The 20,828-nt window shown below is 36.5% G+C and overlaps 1 protein-coding gene across 4 annotated transcripts; it reads right to left on the bottom strand.

The window, feature by feature from the left end:
• Window positions 1-574: 574 nt before the first annotated feature.
• On the bottom strand, window positions 575-10,768 carry LOC145223084 (sorting nexin-14-like). Of its 4 annotated transcripts, XM_080089416.1 has the most exons (27): window positions 10,526-10,740; window positions 10,028-10,096; window positions 9,901-9,955; window positions 9,760-9,833; window positions 9,562-9,640; window positions 9,362-9,405; window positions 8,912-8,999; window positions 8,520-8,604; window positions 8,261-8,408; window positions 8,115-8,190; window positions 7,937-7,981; window positions 7,606-7,689; window positions 7,079-7,193; window positions 5,989-6,144; window positions 5,483-5,607; window positions 5,363-5,418; window positions 5,108-5,246; window positions 4,460-4,637; window positions 3,570-3,751; window positions 3,009-3,238; window positions 2,542-2,590; window positions 2,097-2,217; window positions 1,926-2,019; window positions 1,737-1,838; window positions 1,326-1,390; window positions 1,090-1,181; window positions 575-986 (listed from the first exon to the last, which is right to left on the bottom strand). In XM_080089416.1, the coding sequence occupies exons 1-27, from the start codon at window positions 10,597-10,599 to the stop codon at window positions 912-914; spliced, it is 2,700 nt and encodes an 899-aa protein (XP_079945542.1). In that variant the 5' UTR covers window positions 10,600-10,740; the 3' UTR covers window positions 575-911. The 4 variants fall into 4 exon arrangements, with proteins under 4 accessions (XP_079945542.1, XP_079945533.1, XP_079945550.1 ...); XM_080089407.1 differs by lacking the exon at window positions 9,901-9,955 and having other exon boundaries at window positions 10,526-10,768; XM_080089424.1 differs by lacking the exons at window positions 9,760-9,833; window positions 9,901-9,955 and having other exon boundaries at window positions 10,526-10,676.
• Window positions 10,769-20,828: the final 10,060 nt, after the last annotated feature.

Genomic DNA, 20,828 nt, shown 5'->3' on the forward strand with positions numbered 1-20,828 from the left:
TAATGTTGTTTCTTGTCTCTCTGTAAGCCTTGCTTTACAATGTGTGTTTGTACGTAATTTATTATTAAAACATTTAAAATACTTACTGCAATAACTAGTTATTCTTGTGGAGTTTAAGTGCACAGATAAAAAACAAGTTACTTTTTGACAGTTTAACACAGAAACAAACTTTGTAGTTTCAAATGTGTCTAATATACTTTAATACAATACCAACCTTTTTTACTGAATGGTCCATTTTGACTCTCACAGATAAGTTACTTTATTCAAAAAGTAAACGGTACATACAACGCGTTGTGTTTAGCAAACTAAATTGGCAAAATCTCTCAGAAAGATTGCTAGCTACTGGCGAAGGGAGATGTTCTTAGTCAAATGAAGGTGCATTACAATTTTACAGAAAAAAACTTACCAAATATCTCACTTAAAACCCGCTAACCACGCGTTTTCTCCATACCGATTCCATTGTAGCTTGCAAAAGTGCCACACCACCGCTAGATGGCGTAGCTTCCCACTTTTAATGCTGTTTTTGCCATTGCGCTTTCAGACTAGGGTATGTAAAGACTATGGTACAATGTAATGAGCTGGAACTTCGGCGTTACGTTTGTATGTTAACCGCCGAAAATCACAGTTTATTCTACAGACAACACAGAGAAAACATAAAGCGAATCCACAATTCGGCAACAACAAACAACTGCAACAAACATATTACACTTTATATCGAACAGATCCAAAGTGCTGACGAGAAACGGAAACGTATTGCACGATACATTTGTGTGGAAAGTGCACCAATTATCCATTTTTAATAAGCCGTAGTACGTATAGTATAGCCTACAGAGATACAATGTTCACACAGAAAGACAACATTTACACAGTATATTGCACTACTAAATAGGTATATCTTCAGTAACTTCAAGTTAGTTCGTGCCCTGGTCGTTTAGCAACTCCGGAAACAGTTCCAAAAGAATAGTGTCCAAGAGCATATAACCCAACTGCGTTGTAAAGAAGATAAGTAAACTATCGTTTTACTAACTTTTAGTCAATGTTACCATTGGATACTTCAGAAAGGTACAAAGCCTCTAAATTTTCTGATACCTGTTTATTTAATTTCGGTTGTTGCAGGATATGAAACACTTTGTTGCATCCCATTTCATGTTTTTCCTTTCCAATAATCTTAACAAAGTGACCTACAAGGGAACAGATAAGATGAAAATTCTGACCACAGGTTTTAAATGGAATCATACGTTGACAGCATTTCTTCTTTGGCTGGTCTTCCCAAGATACAAAGCCATTATTAAGTCTTCTTTGTAAAAAGAGCACATATAATTTACCTGGTATAAAATCTTTCCAACACTGCAAAGTTTCGTTGCGTCGCTGTGCCTTTTCCTTCTCAGTCCTGTCCAACGTAAAAACGTACGATTTAATGACTAGGTTTGCTTATCCTTTGAAAACAAACTTTAAAACTTTTCGTAAATACTGTGAATCGTTCACAAAATGACCTTATAATACAGCTCAGTGATTAGTCAGCCAACAAAAGCATTTCAATGAAGTGCCTGGGTTTAGTCAAATCCAACACAAAACGCCGGGCTTGAACTCGGTAAACTTTCAGACAAACATATCAAGATAGCCAAACCGAAAAGCCGTGGCTATGCAACCAACACAAAATCCACAAACAATTTTGAGGTACATGGTGGATAGAATTGTAATCATGGACTTTCCACTTTACAAACCCTGAACTTTACCTTGGTGGGTCTTTGTTAAAAAACACAATATCACGAAACAGATGGACCAAGTCAACCACGTGGTGTTCCTGTCGGTAACAATCGATCTTCTGTTTAAGATAACTGAGAAAAATCGAAGCCAATCAAAAGCCACTACATATTTGGCGCATTCATGACATTCTAGTATTATCAGTGACATATAATACATACCCGTGTACAAAGGGTTCCAAAGTGTTTTTGAACAAGGTTTTAAAGCATAACATTACACGGTGAATACGCTCTCCGGCGTCAAAGACCTGAGTTGCTGCAGAAATTTAATACAACGCATTTGTACTGTTGCATTGATACTCATACACGCATGTGATAAAGTTAGGCACCCACCCATGTATATGAGATAGTCAGATACGCCTGTAAGATAATCTTTTTCGGTTTTTCTATTGTTTCCAGTTATTGGAAAGGAGTCGGTTTGCCAATCACTTTCCGGAAAGAGTTCGCTATGGAGCTGCAAGTAATAGCACATTCGTTGGTGCAATGCAGGGGAGTGCATCATCATACGGCCCGCTAGAGATATTTACGGGGCTGTCTTCGTCAAGTAGCCTATCGTTTTATACTTTTTACTGTTAAATAGTAGGAAGCTGTCATTTCCACTTCATTTTCCGGCATTTTTGACATTGTTTTGCAAGGTATAGTTTACGTAAAGCTATCTATAGAAATTTGGTTTAAAGTTTTGCCTTCCGGGCCCTGGAAGCATCCCACGGAACCTTGCAATAAACAGTTGCATGTCCCTGGTTAAATGCAATAAAAATGTGGGAACCGTAACACATACCTTGTGGTCCATCTGTACTCCAGGGTTATCAGTAGTCGGTTCGTATTTTCTGCAAATAATTTGTTTTTAAAAACACAAGCTTTGAAAAGTAGCATATTTAGGGAAAGTAGCTTACATTTCATCTGAGAATAAATTGAGTATATCAAAGGCTTTTAAACAATCGATGGAATTAACATAATTACAAGGTCTGCATTAATCGATTTTTTTATCCGTTTTGAATTGTGGAGGCAGCACAAACAATCTACACTAATGAGGCACATTCAAACTGGCTTAAAGCACAACAAATAGATTTAGCCGCCTTTATCTTACGTTTAAGCTTTTTTACCCTAAAATCGATGACCAGTTTAAACGCAAATTATCATTTGACAAACAATGTAACTGCATATAGAGTTTTGACAGACAGCTTGTTAAACTTACAAACAATTTTAACACGTGTATAATGATAAGACCAAAGTGCTGGTTATTACCCTGGTTTAGGCTTTGGTGATTCGCATGATTGGATGAAAGTTTGTAGAAACGAATCCAGGTGCTGTCCTTTTTCTTTTACAAGCTTAGTCGGCACACGTCGGAAAAACTTTCCAATTTTCACGTCAGGTAAAAACTTTTTGTCAAATCTGGAGATCGCTTCGGCATTGGACGGCAACAAAAAATCGTAAAGCAACTCACTGTGTCGTAAGGCTGGCTTTGTTACCAGTTCCTGGAGAATATCGCATTCGTTTCATTAGCACAAATATAACAATGGATATAAAGTTTGTGAAAAACAGCTTGAATAAAAACAAGGTTGTCAAAGGCCTTCAATCAACCAAAAACATCATTTTGCAAGCGTTTTCACCGTTGTTCCATATCGACATTCAGTTTTCTTTTTAAAACAGTTAAGATTTTATGTTTCTTGTCATTCCCCAAAACGGACAACTTTTTTTGCTTTTTCATACAATTGTTTGAATTGTTTGAACATTTTTGAAAACGCTTCGGAAATTTTGAAATATAAGTGGCAAAATACAAATTTAACATGTACTTTGCTAACTTACCTTTAGAAATCGTTCAAACTCGCCCCTTTTCGAATCAAGGAAGTCAAAATTTGGAGTGAATATCTTTTTGTTTGGCAAAACATTGGGCGTAAGGGATCCGTGGAATTCGGTAAGCTTGCTTTCTAGCACGTAAAACTCGGGATAACGACGGAGCACATGCCACTTTTCAGGTTCTTCGTCGTCTACAAAAATATAGAAGAGCTGAATAAAACATGGGTCCAAATATAAACTTGTCAAAAGATAGTCTAGGGCAGAATTAAAAATGGAAAAGGCCTTTTGTACATGTTTTTGCCAAAAACAGATAAAGTAGCCTTGTCAAACTGACTGTATGCACCAGTGTTACTAAAAATTATTTTAAAACCAGAGCATTTGTAAAATAACAAACATTTTGCAGGTGTACCAGTGGTAATTATGGAAAAATCAGTGTTTTCACTGGATCATATCATATATATTACCTTCTTATTTTTGAAAAACCTAGTTACAGCACACATCTGTTAAGGACCACTGACGTACACGAAAACTAACAACTAACAGAAGCACGGGGGCTTTGTCCATTGTAATTAGGACTTTAATATCAACCTAGTGTTAAATTAACTAGAAACGTTAATCTCTCATACAACTTCTAATATCAACTACAATTGCCCTATTAACTTGGTTTCTGAAGGTGGATAGTTGCAAATCAGGGTAACTTTAAAAAAAGTTGTTGTTTTACTTAAATCCGTTTTTTAAAGCTGCAAAGCTGTACGTGAAAGAAACGTTTAAGAAAGAATGCAGTTGTGAAAATCTGCCTTTAAAAATATGTGTCAAAAGATGTACAACAAAGTACACACAAAAATATTTGGGAGCAAATAGTACGTACAAAAATATTTTACTTGGTTAGAAAGTCTCACCTTCTGATAAATTAACACGTTTAACGTCCACCTGGAAGAAGAAGAATTTCAGATTAGCATCATCGTCTTTCTTCACGTCGATCTTAGGAATTTCAATCCTCCATGCAGAGACATCTCGAGTGATTTGAATTTCCTCCTCAATGTCGTCATCAAGAAGAAGTTGGGAAGGTTCCTCTAACTATTTTATAATAAATTTCATTTTATTCCGATTTAAGATTAAAACACAGTAAATCTCGGTTCTAGCGAATTTGGTTAACCAGGATCTTTGCATAATTCGGACAAAAACTTGAGGTACAAATGATTTGTTATGCGGTAAGGATTTAACTAATCAACATCGGATAAACCAGATCTTCGCCTAATCCGGACAAGTTTTTTGGTCCAAACAGGCTCAGATTAACTGAGGTTTATATTAAGTCATATAATTTATCAAAAATTTTAGTTTCTTAATGTTTCACATATTGTAAAGATTTGAAACCACTGATATAAACTACAATCAAAGAAGTATCACTGGTTTAGCCTATTTAAATTGGTTGATTGTTCCATTGAATACAAGAAGAGGGTACAGAAATAACCTGACAACTTGATAGACAATTTGCTTGCATTGTGAAACGTTACATGTTCTCACTAGATTTTTTTTTCTTTTCTTACCAAATTTAAATCCATATCAGCGTCAGTTTCATCCATCAAGCCATTATCTGCCATTGGTTTGAAAGCTTCCTTTATCTTTTTACCAATTTGTTTTACAGATCCACTTCCACCTTCCCCATACCTAGCCATTGCTCCTTGTCTACCAAAAAAAAATTGCAGAATTTTAAACAAATCTTAAATATCTCTTTGCGAAACATGTGAACAAACACACATACACAATACAATTATCAATGCTGTATATGCAAATTCGTATACCTGCCTATCTTTTTTGTTTTGGAAGGTGCCCTTTTTCCACATAACATTTGGTAATACTGCAAAAAAAATGTAAATCTATTTTTTGAGATTGTTTCAGTTAATAGTTCACAATATACTTACAATGTCACTCTGATAGAACAAGGGACAATACAAATGTTCAAGGAGATTGTAGACATGATCGTAAGCTTGAAACAGTGGAGTGCTAGTACGTAATCGGCATACTTCATCCCAGCGTCCATTAGCAACTGCGAACCATCTTAACTAGTTACAACTATATCATTGTGAAAAAAAATTGAGTGGTATTGTAATTAGTATGCAAACCCCTTAGAAGCAGAGTTGTAATGTCAAAGTTGATAGAGTCACACATTTTACTGTGACCTTCATCCAATGTTGTTTAAAAACAACAATGAAATGTGCAAGTGCACATCAAGACTTTGTTTTTAGTTGGAGTCAGAAATTTCTTTCAGAATGGATTCTGAGGAAATTTTTTGACCAACTCAACAACCCAGCATAGAAGTCCACAACAGTAAAAGCCTTATTTCAATTAGCCAAAAAAACGTTTTAGAATACAAGTTAAAACTGCACTGGCAAAAGTGAAAATACAGCCAATCTTTCCCATGCCTTACTTTCAGCAAGGTCATCAATAATGGACTGCTGAAAATGAATGAATGTTGGGGAAGTAGGGTCACAGTAGGATTTATAAATGTTACAGGCTTCTTCATGAAGCTTTTTTTGTTGTTCATCATTCTGTTCAGGTGCTAAGCATCTGCGATTGAAGTCATCTAGAAAAGAAAACATTTCAGTCCACTACTGTTAGTAACAAGGATATTATGATACTGTAATCTTTTTCACAAGTTCGGGAAATGTTTATTTCCAGGCTAAAATCAGTTGACAGTGTTATAAAAACAAATTAATTTCGCTAAAAAGCATCTTCAGTGTCTTTAGAAAGCAATAAACGTGATTAAAATTAGAAAAAGCTAATAGTTCCTTTACACACACACAATCATTCCTCAACTGAAAGCCCAGCAGACTAAACAGGCAATGAAAGATAAGAGACACACGAAAACCACCGTAAAAGGCTACGGAAATTTGCTCTCTATAGACTAAACGATCGAAAAATTTTTTTTATAACACTTTCAACAGATTTTAGCCTGGAAATAAACATTTCCAGAACTTATGATTTCTAAAATGAAAGGTGGAAATCGACAACGGCAATTTACCGGGATCTGTAATCTTTTTTTTTTAATCAAAAAATCTAAATCATGGGTTCCCAACCTGTGGTACGAAGGTTTTTCAGGTGGAATGCGAGTAGTTTCCGTTTTTTTCACAAAAACTAGATGCGCTTGGAAATGGCTTCGATGCGCTGTTAGCAAATTTACACCGCACATCAACCAATTGGTGGACAGTAAACAAAAATCTTATTGAATTTAGTTGTGGTGCTTTAGTGTTCTTTTAGTAGGCCATTATCATTCTTCTGAATAAAATATGATTCGATCAAATTAGTTGTTCTACAAGAAGTGGTACGGGTGGCAGTAGAGAGCGTCCAAGTGGTACGAGATCGTAAAAAGGTTGGGAACCCCTGGTTTAAATCAATAAAGCAACTGGCTGTAAATGTTTTAGTAAAGCATTACACTAACATTTGTGATATATCTTGGTCATGTAAAATATTACATAGTGGAAGATCCAACTTGACAATGTTCTCTATTAGCAACTTACCAACTGTGAGACAAAACTGCAAATAGTGGACAGCTCGGATAGTTTTGAGAAATGACATGAACTGGTATAACATGTCTTGTGTAGTCATTATTTTAGGTAAGTCGATATGAAGCAACTGTCAAAAAAATTTTGTTTGGTTACTGAGTTGGTACCAACCTGCATAATCTACACAAGTCTTATAAACCATCTTTTCACTAAATCAAAACGACTTATAGAATATCCCATGATGATACCAGAAAATCGGCTTGAACTGTTTTGCCTATTATATATATATCTAACATAACAACACATTGTTTGCCAATGTTTATTTCTTTAAATGTTCTAACAGTGTTTTTCTTCAAGAGGCATATGTGTGCCTGATTATCATGGCAAGCTTGCATTATAACACAGCATACAATGTTTTTGTCATGAACTAACCCTTTTAAACAGAAGCTCCCTAATTTGCAGGAAAAAAAATCAGCAGTATGATGAATTCAGAGTGTAAAAAGTTTTCTAGGTTACAAAGTCACAATCTGTGGGTCGCTTACCGAAGTCGAGTTTGTGTGATCGGTGGATGCAAACTCTGCAAGAAATGGAACAAGTGGCCCTGGTGGGCAGTCTGCTTCTCTTGGCTAAATTTAGGAAAGAATCTTTAATGCCACTGGTAACTGAAAAGCTAACTTACATTTACTACATCCTATTTTTTGATAAACAAAATTTGTTTCTTTGTTATGCTTTAAATGGAATAACCTATTTTAATCCGCAAATACATGGGCTTACTATTGCTGAAAAACATACAACCAAAAAAGTTATATTGTAACAGATTAGAAAGAACAACTGTTCAAAGGGGACTTGTAAATACTAATTAAAAGAACTCACAGGACTTTCATCAAAGAATATCAATAGAAGATGGTTGATGCGATCCTGCAAAAAAGGTCTGCTTTATGCTTTTGTAACAATCAAAGAGAAAGTCTTTAGGCAACTTCTGACAAAAAATTTAGCATTTTATTTTCGCTAGACAAACAATGCCTAAAAAGATATTGCAAATGGGTTTTACCGGGTCTTCAATGCTGTCAATTCCATGAAGAATGACATTGGATGCTAAAACTTCACGCAAAAATGCTGTTCCAATTCTGTTAAAAAATCAATGTCAAAGTGGTTTAGCCAAATGTTTACAATGAATGTTTTTTTTCTGTTGCCTACTTGCTTTTGGTGAAAACCTGGGGCAGTATTATCGGAAACAGGCAATCACAAATGCCCCGAATATAGTCAAGCTCATTACGACGACTTTGCAATGCAACATGCTTCTGTTTGCCATAAAACATCAAAATATCATCCTCGCCAACGCAACCTATGCAGGACAAAATGTTTTTTTCAGCTTAAGCCATACATAAATGTAAAGATGGTAAACTTGCCATACAAAAAAATTAGTTTTTATAACCTTTTTTTTAACATAGCCTACCTGATTTTTGAGCCAACAAACAAATATTTAAATGGTAGATTGCTTTTTTGACAAGTTTTTTGATGATTGCTTCAGGCAGATCAATCTTAACAAAAACAAATGTTACTTTTCTGTTGCAGTATACAAACATTAAACTTTTATACGAAAACTCTACATAGTATGCGGAGTTGTCTAGTGATACAGATTTCATGGACTGTAATATTGCTGATAAACATATATATATAAAACTGAGACAAGGTGACTGAAGTTTTGGCGGAGAGATTGAGTTTTTTATATCCTACTCTAGTTTGTAACCACACAAATGAAATGACAAACAGGTTTACGTTATTGTTGCACAATCACACATTTGGCAAACATGTTTTTCAGGAATATTTTGCCTTTTTCCTGTTTACCTTATTAATTCTTCGATATAGCACAGCCAGACAGTGTCGGAGGCAACATTTCAATTCATGAATGAAGTCTTCATTCTCACTTAAATCTCTGCAAAAAAGAGTCTTCACATGAACAAAGAATATTGTCGACAAAATTATACAGAGATGGGAACATTTGAAAAGCACACACAAAAAAGGAAAATTATTTATTATGTCAAGAAATCAACTATTTATATGAAAGTTTTCAACCTATTGCAGTTCCACATACGCTATGCCCAGTACTATAAAGTCCATATTTAATACTGTATTACATTCATTACTTCCAAAGCTTTTAAAAAAGTTAATGAAAAAGTCATTAATGTTTAAGGGAATCTCAAACAGGACCTAAAATACCACTTGAAAAGAGCAATGCAGTTTTACAAAGCTTATTCCAGTTTTCGTAGAATTATCATTTAAAAAACATGAACTTACTTATACCAGTTTCGTATGTGCCTTTCAATGAGGATCTCCAGAAACTAAAAAAGGAATACATTTTATGAATCAAACACATTTAACATGTAAATGTCTAAACGAAATACACAAACAAAAACATAATCTTTAATCTTTAAACTAAAGTGTTTGTGATTTTGTACACAAAAGTACACAAACACCAAATATATCAATTTACAGACCTCTGTTACAGCCTTGTCAACTTTCTCATTGACTTTAATATCAATCCATGGCTGTGAAACTTCAAACTGGTCTTCAGGTCTACACAGAAAAATATATGAAAACACATTTACACATTGGAAAAACACTAAAACTTCCTTCACAATTAAAACACATTATACACTGCAATTTGGGCAATAAGCCTGAATACTGAATCGTACTTTTGTCTCTCACAGTCTTCCTTTCCGCAAACTGTGCAAGTACTTGGTTTTAGTGCACCGCTTTGAAAAATGCTCTGCAAAAAAGGCATTAAAGGTGTATGTACATGTCACTGATGGTACAAACTTTTTACAAAGTCTTACCATTTGGTTTTGTTTGTAAAAAGATAGTAACAAGTTAGGTATCTCATACCCAGGTCTGAAAACAAGATTGTTTTAAATAGGCAAACACTTGAGACATAACTTTATTGCACAAAACCTTTTAACTTACCTCAAGATGATTACACACAGTGCGACCCCAGCGAAGAAGGCCCAAAAGAGGAGCATGAAATGAAATACACTGTAAACAAATTTTCTGTCTCAGTTTACATTAAATGTGGAAACAAGTGTTCATGCATTTGGTTTGCATGCTGCTACAAACCTAAATACAATCACAAAATGCACAAATCACAACAACGCAGCTTAACCATAATTTGTGCCGTTGTATGGCTACACTATATTGGCCATAGCCAATACGGCCGATTTCTTGTCACCAGCTGCACTGATGAGACCTTATTGGTCGAAACAGTGTGCACAGTCTGCAGCTAACTATAATTTTCATGTACACAAAACATTGACAGCAGGTTTGCATTTTTATTAACATTTACTTATGTTACACAAAAAAGCACAGACAAACAAGGTGACATATTGTAATTCTATAACATTAGGGAATAATATTATAGTCCAACAAACGATTCCAGAAAACAAACTTTTTCTGGAAATATTTTACCTCATTGTCAACAGTGTTGCAAATACTGCTGCTGCTGCTCCCACGCCGTACGCCTTCATCTTGGTGTGACTCATTTTGCCTGATATATCTTAACGATTTACCATAGATTTGGTACACAAAATATGTTTTATCGTTACGAGGTAAACATTGGAGTGTTTTTTCTTCACCTGACAACATTTACTCCAGGTTTGTGCTTGCTTATTGACAGCACCACTACAGTTTTCACTTTTTAGTTAACAGTTTCGCCACTGAATGACGCCCTACTTTTGTGTAAACATAGAAATCAAATAGTTTTTGTTTTTATTTTCACATTGGTGATGTTCGTGTTTTAAGAAATCATCGTTACATTTTCAAAATCCTCTCCAAGATGGCCAAGTGGTTAGCAGTTAGTACAATCGTGTTGAGTTCGCAAGGTTGTTGGTTGTAATCCTGATTGCGCTTCCTTTGCAAAAAAAATTTAACGGTATTGCTCCAACCAGAGCTCATTTATTGACCAACCCAGTGAACTAATGTAAATGTTTCAATGGACCTGCACCAAAAACGACAGCTCGATGGAGGATTCTTTGTGAGCAACGCATTTTGGGCTTGCTTGACCACCGAAGACAGCCTAAAAATATAACAAACGATCTGTCAATTTAGTGCCTATAAATTTAAATCCAGCTTTTAGTCACACTTTTGCCATTTAACTTTATGTTATTATTTCTCAGAAACATGCAATAAAACAGGCAATGGAAATTGTCTTCGTATTTCAATAGTTACTAAGAAACTGAACCAAAGTAAGTGTGCCATAAAGGCGACTGCACGCTGGTGTGATGAACATGAATAGCCTACCCATCAATTTTAATTCTTTCGTATTCTAGCAACTGCAGTTTTTTACTTCTGGGGCATATTTCAGAGCGGGGAAGAATGTCTCTGTGCAATGATAAACAAATACCTTATGTTTGTGCAGAACATTCGAGAAGAACAAAATGAATCGTAAACATTGTACATGGTAGCCTAGTATCATGGCCGCTACACACACCAGAGAGATTAAGCGGCTACATGGTGAACATGTTCACTTCAAGTGAAATACCAGGTGTAGTAATTGAAGAAAAGGTGAATTGATACAAAAGTTTAAAATTCTCGGAATCTTTGGCAACAACGCAGTATTTCTTTCGTTGATCGTATTTGCAATCAGTGTTTTTTTACAGCAGACAACCCAAACCTATTGTTTGGGTTTTCTGTGGGATTCGTTAGGTCGCCCAATTTGAAATAGCCCACACAGCTCACTTATCCGGTTGACGAGATGCTAATCAACACTTGGATGACTGGAATACAAACTGGAATCGGTCTGCTTCTGGGAGTATTGGGGAGAATTATTTATAATTCCTACAAAAGTTTCTGCCTTTTTATGTTTCAGCGTGCTTGTGCATTTATAGCAGCGGTTCCCAAACTGGGGCCCGCGGTCCTTTAGGGGTCCGTGAGGCAATTTTGGGGGGACCGCGAAGCGGTTGAAGTAATTCTATAATCTTATTTGGCGTCAGTTTGTGCCACTAAATAAGTTTAAATCAAAGTAGAATTGAGAATCGACTGTCTCCATTGCTAAGCAATGGCCTTTATTGAATGACAACTAAAAAAATGCAATTGTTCGCGCACAATCGTAATGTTTTTGTCCTGTTTGTGATGTCACATGCTGTCTTTGGATGATTATTATGCGCAATTTTGCACAACTAGCTAAAATCCTGCAATAAACTTTCGTTTTTATGAAATACACATTTAGGCTTAAGGACCGCGAGCCCTTGAAATAATGGCAAGGGGACCGTTTAGAAAAAAATATGAAAAAGTTTGGGAACCACTGATTTATAGGAATTGTGTTATGTAGTCGTTGTGTTGAAAAATCAAATCTCAAATTGATCAAGACAACAATCAAAGTCAAATCTCAAATTGATCAAGACAACAATCAAAGTATTCGTACTCCCCTGATAGGCCCAAACTAATTGTTGTTTAACAATCGAACTCTTCGTTTGGGTCTTTATCTTGGTAGAGCTACTAACACAAGAACTCACACTAGACATGTTTGCTATATTCCGGTTGGTGTAGCGCGCAAATATTTTAAATGTAGTTTGTGTGAAAAATGCTGACGGGAGCAGGAAGTTGGCTGAATGGTCTGGCGCGCCGGACCCACATACAGACATAAAAAAACCTTGGTCGGGATTCGTCCCCGAGAGTGTCCTACGTTCGAACCCCGTGAAAAAAATGCTGACGGTTTTAGGCCTTTCGGGGTTGACCTGATGGGTTTTATAATTATGTATATTTAAATAAGTGTGTATTTACGTCATTTATCGTGAAAAATTTCACCCTACTTTTGAAACGCATTTATTGCATGGAAAGTATTTGCATGTGGCCGCAAATGTAAAACTTGGTAGGCTACACATAGTAAAGTGATTTGTATTGTGGTGCGTGAAAGTAAGATAGGCTACTTTAATTCTGTTTAGGCCAGTGGTTCTCAAACTTTTTCGTTAATTTTTTGAAACGGTCGCTTGGCCATTATTTCGAGGGTTCGCGGTCCTTTAGCTGAGATGTGTATTTCAGAAAAACGAAAGTTGATTGCAGTATTTTAGCTAGTAATGCAAAATTGCGCATAATAATGATCCAAACAGAACTTGTGACATCACAGACAAGACAAAAAGCGTTACGATTGTGTGCGAACAATTGCATTTTTGATAGTTGTCATTCAATAAAGGCTATTGTTTATCAATTGAGACAGTCGATTCTCTATTCTAATTTGATTTAAACCTATTCAGTGGCACAAACTGACGCTAAATAAGATTATAGAATTACTTCAACCGCTTTCGCGGTCCCCCAAAATTGCCTCACGGACCCCTAAAGCAGGGCTTCCCAAACTTTTTTGATCGCGAGCCCTTTTAATCTCTTTAAATTTTCCGCGACCCTTCACGGATAATATGATAAACAATGCAATACGTTTGATGTATTTATTGAAACGACTAATTCGAGCGAAAACTGAAAACAACCTACCGGTGCTCGGTCTACTACTTCACACGTCTCAACACCGATACCTTTTACGTGCTTTAGCCTTTAGTTTCTGTCACATTGTTTTGCAAATAGGCACTTATCACCTTGGACCAAGTTTAGGCCGTTGCAGTGGTTTGCAAACGGGCATTAAACACTGCTTAGAAATCGTAAATTTATTGCCTATTTTTATTAGAGAAAGTATTTGCGCCACACAATAAACAAGGGGTGGGCAACCTGCGGCCCTTCATTAAAGGTTGTGCGGCCCGCAGAGACGCTTGGATTTCAAAAGTACTGGCAAACGAGTCCAATTATTACATATTTTTGAGCTGATTAATGCGCCTGGTTTTCTGCGATCTGGCAAAATGTGGCTAGAATCAAATACGAATTATACTTGTAGTTGAGCATATTTGGTAAGAAACAAAGCAAAATCACTTTTTGTTATGCACATGTGCGGCCGCGATCCAATTTTCACATTCATAATTGGCCCTACAGTATAACAAAGGTTGCCCACCCCTGCAATAAACGTTAGTCTATAACTCTATGTGTCATCTTTATGCTGCATTAAAATGACTGTGTATTTCAAAACAATTGCAATTGTTGCATTTCAACCGACGTCTGTTCGATCAATGGCGTCACTACAAGCGCGTTTGCGCTTAGCTGGAAACGTTTCAAAACCGACGTAACTTGAACAAAAATGACATTGTGACGTTATACAAAGGTCAAGGCCGGGGGTGTGCGGCACCCCCGTACTCCACGCCAGTGTATGGAGTACTTTCTGCAAAGCTGGTACAGCTCTCTGCGACCCCTCAAGTTTGTTAAGCGACCCCCAGTTTGGGAAGCCCTGCCCTAAAGGATCGCGGAACCCAGTTTGAGAACCGCTGGTTTAGGCGAATTATGCAATACCGCAACTGTGCTTAGCTGGGAAATCAATACTAACTTACAATAATGTGCAGTTCACTGTAATGCAAAAAACATAAAGCCGTTGCAACCATGATAAATAAAGCTGGTTTTGACCGAAAATTAGATTTACAAACGTTATTTGTGTAGTTATTAGTGCTTACTAAACAAAAAAAATCTATGCCTACATACATGTGTAAGGTATTTGACACATAAGTTACAGAAAAATTTGGCAAAACTAATGAACGAAGCTACTGTAGCGGTCATGATATTAATGTGCACAAAGTTTATGTTTAACGTTAGCATGTTGTTTGCAATAATGTTGCACAGCATGTAGGGGAAGTGTTTAACCTCTTTATAACTGGTAAGTGTTGGTATTTCCGTTCTCATGCAAGTCATAAGATGTTTTGAGTCATTTGGTTATTCTAGAATGTTCTGCACAAACATAAGGTGTTCGTTTATCATTACGCATACTTCCTCTTGTTTATACTGTCGTTTCCGTTTCAAGTTTAAAGTAGAACACAGCCGCTCGTACTTGAAAAGAGGCATAGCAGCTCGGTTAGAGGGCGCTATGACATTATAAATCGCACCTTTGCCATAAAATAAATTCTATAACTTAAAGGAAAAAAGGTTTACTGTAAAAACAAGTTATAAATAGCGTGAATAGCTTGTTCTATAAATAGCTTGTTTTCGATTTTGTCGCCGGTCTATTCTTAGACTATTTTTAGTCTTCTAGTAGTCTATTTTTGAGTCTTTTATTAGTCTATTTTCTTCTATTCTTCTCCCTTTGGGGATGTGGAAGCTGATTTAATCGTTCGCCATTGAAACTTTTACTCAAGAATACAAAGAAATAAGAGATACTCTGTGGGGCTGTTAATCAGTCAGCTGTTATTGAGATGCAAAGATCAGACTCACCAAACAATTTGCAATGAACATTATAGTTTACACTGTAGCCGCCTTTAACAAGTCGTCATCGAGGCAGAGGTGGCTACACTACAACACCCAAATACAACCGCTTGAGCTGTTTGTATTCAAAAACGTGAAAAGCACAAATTACATACTGTTCTGCTATCTTTTAAATAAGAAATCAAAAATGTACAGCAAACGCAGCAACATGCATGGAAACAGAAATGACACACACAAAAGATACAAACAGACATTTTACAAACCCCGAAAACTGGCTTTAAAAAGCATGTCACGAAAGTCACGAATTGTTATTTCAAAACTTCAAAAAGTCAAAATTTTTTTGATTAATCAGGCAAAAAAACAAAATTGATTAATCAGGCAAAAGAATAATTTTAAAGCCGATTAGACTTTTCAACATTTTAACAGACGAAATAATGTTGTGACAAATTTGCATTAGCAGATAATTACTGTTTTTTTTTATTAGCAGATAATTACTGTACTTAAAAATTGCTGCAGTTTAGCAGCTGCGACTTAAAAATCAATTAAGTTGTTGGTGGGCGGCACAAGTTGCTACAATGTTGACGTATTTTGTCCCCACTTCGTCGCTAACACCGGGCGGATAAAGGTACACCAGTGTTTTGTATGAAATCGTTTCCGGAACGCATTGCAAATTATAGAAGTTGGAAGCCGCGCAAGTCTTAATATAAAACATCTGATACAGATTGTCGCCTGCAAAAAAAGACCACACAGTTTCGTGAGTTGCTTCCATGTGATTCTCAATTATTCAAATAAAAGGTATCTTTTAAAATATCATGCTTCGAACGGCTGCGATAAAATTTATTATGTTTTGAAACACGCCATAAAATTTGATAAGGCCAGACCAACGCAGAGAAAAAGTCTTCAGCACAAAAAACTCAAGACACCAAGGCTTTTTGCGGCATAATAAAGCTGCACCAAAGCAGGGGTCGGCAACCTTTTTTGCTCTGTGGACCCTTTTTGAAAGTGAAATTTTATCGCGGACCGGTCTTCAAAAAACAAAAATTATTTAGCAATAAAAACGCTCAAATTAGTTTATCATCCCCGGGCTACATGGACAAAATGTTTTATAGCATTTACCCAGAAAATTTGTACAGCCCGGTAACAAACTCCTCGCGGACCGGCGGTTGCCGACCACTGCACCAAAGCATAGATATCTTATTAAGCACCATCCCACAACGCGAGTGTACATTTCAAGAAAACTAGGTAGCATCATAATTGGAAAATCATAAAACACACCGAAGACTCACATTGAGCTAATTTTTGACGGTTATAGGGGTATTAGGGTCGGGGTAAGGTATTTTTTTCACGGGGTTAGAACCCAGGACACTCCTGGGGTCGAATCCCGATCAAGGTTTTTTTATTTCCGTATATGGGTCAGGCGCGCCAGGCCATTCGGCCAAGTTCCTGCCCGGGGTAAGGTATTAGCATTCAAAATTCGCCCTTTAGCTCTTTGCGTCACCCATCGGAAAATAGCTAAATGTATAGGTCTGCCGTGAGGTATGATGTTACTACGGGTAGTAAACAGGTAAACTTATCAATACAGGTCCTCACGTTTGCACTTTAATTTATATTTTTTGTCGGCATTTTAATTTATATTTTTTGTTTTTATCTTTGCACAAATTTAAAGAAAAATACCGTTTTTACCCTGGCTGCAGGGACCAGAAAATTTTGTTCGGCAAATTTCGATAGTAACTTTTGCACATGCACAGGCGACTGGTGTAAATGGAAGTTGCTAAACTTTTAAGAGCGGTAAACGAATACCTGCTGACATAAAGGCTTGTATATAGCTTAAAAACGGATCATTTATCACGCATATTTTCTGGATCTGATGATTTTATCCTGTTTTGTTAAAAAATTAAATTGCTTGAAGGGAGTTTGGTATTCAAAGTATAATATAATTGTTTTGCCAGCTTTTAACCCAAGTGAGTTTCGTATTAATTTTGACTTATTGGACTGCAAAGAAATTTATTCTTTAAATATTTATGTTTTTTTTATAGTTTTATGTAAACCTTAATAAACCCACCTGGATTTTGTATCAACTCGTACGAATCTCCAGTAAACGTACCAACGGCATGAGAGACCTGTGTATAAACCAAGTAATTGGATGCGCAATGGTTTATCGTTGCTCGCTTCACCACATTGTGGCTGGTGTCAGAAACTGCCTCTGTTTTGTAAAGTGTATTTTTTTAGTTTTATTCAATATTATATTTCGTCATTTTGCTATAGTCAATGTTTAAATAAAAGCCCGAAAAACACCCGACAAACAAATCATGCAAATGTATATTTACGTGATGCACTATCACAAGTAACCATACTGCCATAATCATATTACGTTTTTTGTTGTAGCAACGCATACAATTTCTTTTATTGTTATATAGCGGTTCCAACTCTATATGCATTTGGGGTGTTACTGTATTATGAGCATGAGCACCAAGTGTGGATTGATAAAATGCACATGGCCGCACATGCCGTAGATCTATACGTAGGCCATAAATAGGTTTAATCGAAAAAACACTTTCGGACCTAATTCCGGATTGAAAATATTGGCCAGCTTCCTAGCTAGCAAGTCTAAAATTAGGGCCAGTTTACAACTCTACAGAAGCCGATAACCTTACCTGCCATTGATCCATCTCTTGGCGATCTTCCCAACAAACCAAGAAGAGAGTCGTACAAAGAATCAATGGTATCGGTCTCACGCTTGGCTCTGGTGGATGTATCTGCTGTGTAGTTCACGGGGGTGCTGGAGTTGTAGAAGTCAAACATGAAGAAATATTCATCGGTGATCTTCTTTAGTTTCTTCTTGTCCTGCTTCAACAGCTTGCAGGAGTGCAGCTTTTTGTATTCTTTTTGTTTGCAAACGTCTTCCGTCAACCGAACAGTAGGGTCAATCTGCGTGCAAATATGATTTAGAAATCAAATGCTTTGCACAGAACGTTTCGCTCTGATATTTCGTTAACTTTTTTTACTGCTTGTTACTTAATTGATTTTGTTTGTGTTTTGCGCACCAAGGTTAGGATGACTTTTAGGGAAACTAACACCTTTGTTAGCTCGATTTTCTTTTCTTGTTTGCCAGTTAATAATCAACAAAATGGCCGAGTCTTAGATACATTATTTTTCGTGTGTTTTCGAAGTATACACATTGAACATTGTTTTTTTGTGTGAAAGTTTTTGGTTATATTAATCAGTCCAACATATACGCATTTCTCGACGAAATATTTTCATCATGTATGCGCGTCAAACTTTGTTACAAACGTCGCATAAAAAGTGAATCGCTGAAACCTATTTAGAATTGCCACCATTTTTTGCAATGCGAACAATCTGGTTAAGCGCATATCACAATCTGGTTAAACGCATATACAAACGTGCCTATGAAGGTTAACGATAATGTTTTTTAAATTCTAAATTAAACCAACATTCCATGTCGCAAAACGTCTGTGACATTTAACAGCTAGTGCGCACTATTCGCGTTTTCAAGGTATCATTGTGGAACTGAAAGTTTTACGATTTAAGCAAACACTGAACGTGAAATTAAAGTGTGCTATGCATTGTTAACCTCTGGGGGCATTTTCGACTTAAGTCACCAATTAAATTTGTCAGAAACTATTTTAAAGTGGCACGTGCACTACACAAGAAAACTGGAGCGCATTTATGCTATCCATTCGCAAACAACTGTTAAACTTGCTTAAATCAAACAATAGCTGGAAGGGCAAAATGTGTAAACTAAAAGGCGCCATCACAATTTTCAGAAATAAATTTAACGACTGTTCCAGTTGCCCATTAAAAAAACTGTGTGTGGGGCAAAAGTTTATGTGACCTTCGTGGAAATATTAAGTTTTATTTACTGCTAAGTTAACTAAAGGGCTTTATATAGGTTCCCGAGTTTGCTAATTTGGATGTGACAGTTGAAAATTAATCTAAAGTTTGTTCTGACTGTAGTACAAAATCAGCACATTAAACATAGGCGCTTTCTGTCTCTTTACTCACGACAAATTACAAAAAATCAAAATCAAATAAAAGATATTTTTCATACTTTATTGTAGTCTGGTAAGTCAATTGTTGGCTTTGTTGCAAAAACGGTGGTGAAAGACGCGAACAGAAGAAAGATAATAATTGGATTCTGCAAAAATAGGAAGGTCATAATTCGTATTTTGTAAATAAAGTAAGTTTTGGTTAATCCGGACCCGTTTGGACTAAAAGAATTGTCCGAATTAGGCAAAGATCCGGATTAAGTAATGTCGATTAGTTCAAACCTGATCACATTATAAATCATTTGTTCCTCAAGTTTTGTCCGAAGCAGGGAAAGATTCGAATTAACAGAATCCGGTTTAAATGGGTTTACTGTACATGTGAAAATAGGGAGTTTTTACAGACACGTTACACATGTTTAAACCATTCTCCATAATGTTTATACACTCATATTTAATAACTCATCAGTCATCAATGATTGTTTTCGATCGTTTTTAAATTTTACATTGCATATTCACGCAACAAACATAACTTAGTTTTCAGCCAAATTTAATTCACCATAAAACGTTTCACTCACATCGGACAAAATGGACGTAATTTTTTCAGCAATACTGTGGTAAGCCATTGAACCTATTCGTCTACATAATACCGCGTTAATATACCACACAATTGTCGCCGGCAACCCTAACCAATACAATAATCGGGGAGCAAGAACTAATCACTGGAAGCTCAATTTAAAAGTCTAAGTTAAACAAGAAACGACTTCACTTACCATTTTTCAACACTTGAAGTTTCTTGTGCCCTGTGATTTTCGCAGCTCGACTTTAATCCACAGAATGAGCCGTTTCGATCCCTTTTAAAGCTTCTGGTGCGTGGTTAGCAAATATCAAGTTATGATCTAATACCGACGGTCACAGATCATTTACCAAAGGAAAAAAACGGGGACTCGAGATGGTGCGTGAGGCGACCAACGCAAATAGAATTAGGGGGCAGACGTACGTTATCCACTAATACCCTCTCGTAGCAACTGCTACTCCCATATTCCGGATAGCGTAGTTTTATATTTGCTCTGGACAAAAGGCATTGAATTTAACGACACGAAATCTTGGTTTTGCGACTTCAATAAATGACGAAAGAATTACAACAGCCCATCAGGCCGTGCGCAAGCGCTGATATTTATTCAGCCAAGCGCGTATTTGCGCCCGCACGAGCACAACACTTGAAATCAATCAAGTTTGAACAAGACCCGCAATGCATTTGCTGAGCAACACTGATGTACGCATTCCCACCTGCATATGCGTCACGGGAAACTCTTAGGAATCCCACAGGTTAATCTGGACCACTCAAGTGGCGACCTTTGCTACTGTGTCTACGTTAATGCGTGTTTATGTTTGGGGCACGTATCTATAGGGTCTTTGTTGCTGTAATACGTCGACAGCTTTTTCAGGTTTGTTGTTACTTGGTTTTCAACACCACACCTACC

This window comes from Phallusia mammillata, chromosome 1 (genome assembly GCF_965637545.1).
Source record: "Phallusia mammillata chromosome 1, kaPhaMamm4.hap1.1, whole genome shotgun sequence".
Lineage (NCBI taxonomy): Eukaryota > Metazoa > Chordata > Ascidiacea > Phlebobranchia > Ascidiidae > Phallusia > Phallusia mammillata.

Bases quoted from the DNA above. Each gene is read 5' to 3' on its own strand.
- LOC145223084 (XM_080089407.1), bottom strand. From the start codon at position 10,702: ATGTTGTCAGGTGAAGAAAAAACACTCCAATGTTTACCTCGTAACGAT. The intron at 7,194-7,605 runs GTAAGCGACCCA...TTTTTTTGACAG, and splicing joins ATCACACAAACTCGACTTCG to TTGCTTCATATCGACTTACC. The intron at 1,839-1,925 runs GTATGTATTATA...GATTTTTCTCAG, and splicing joins TTGGAACCCTTTGTACACGG to TTATCTTAAACAGAAGATCG.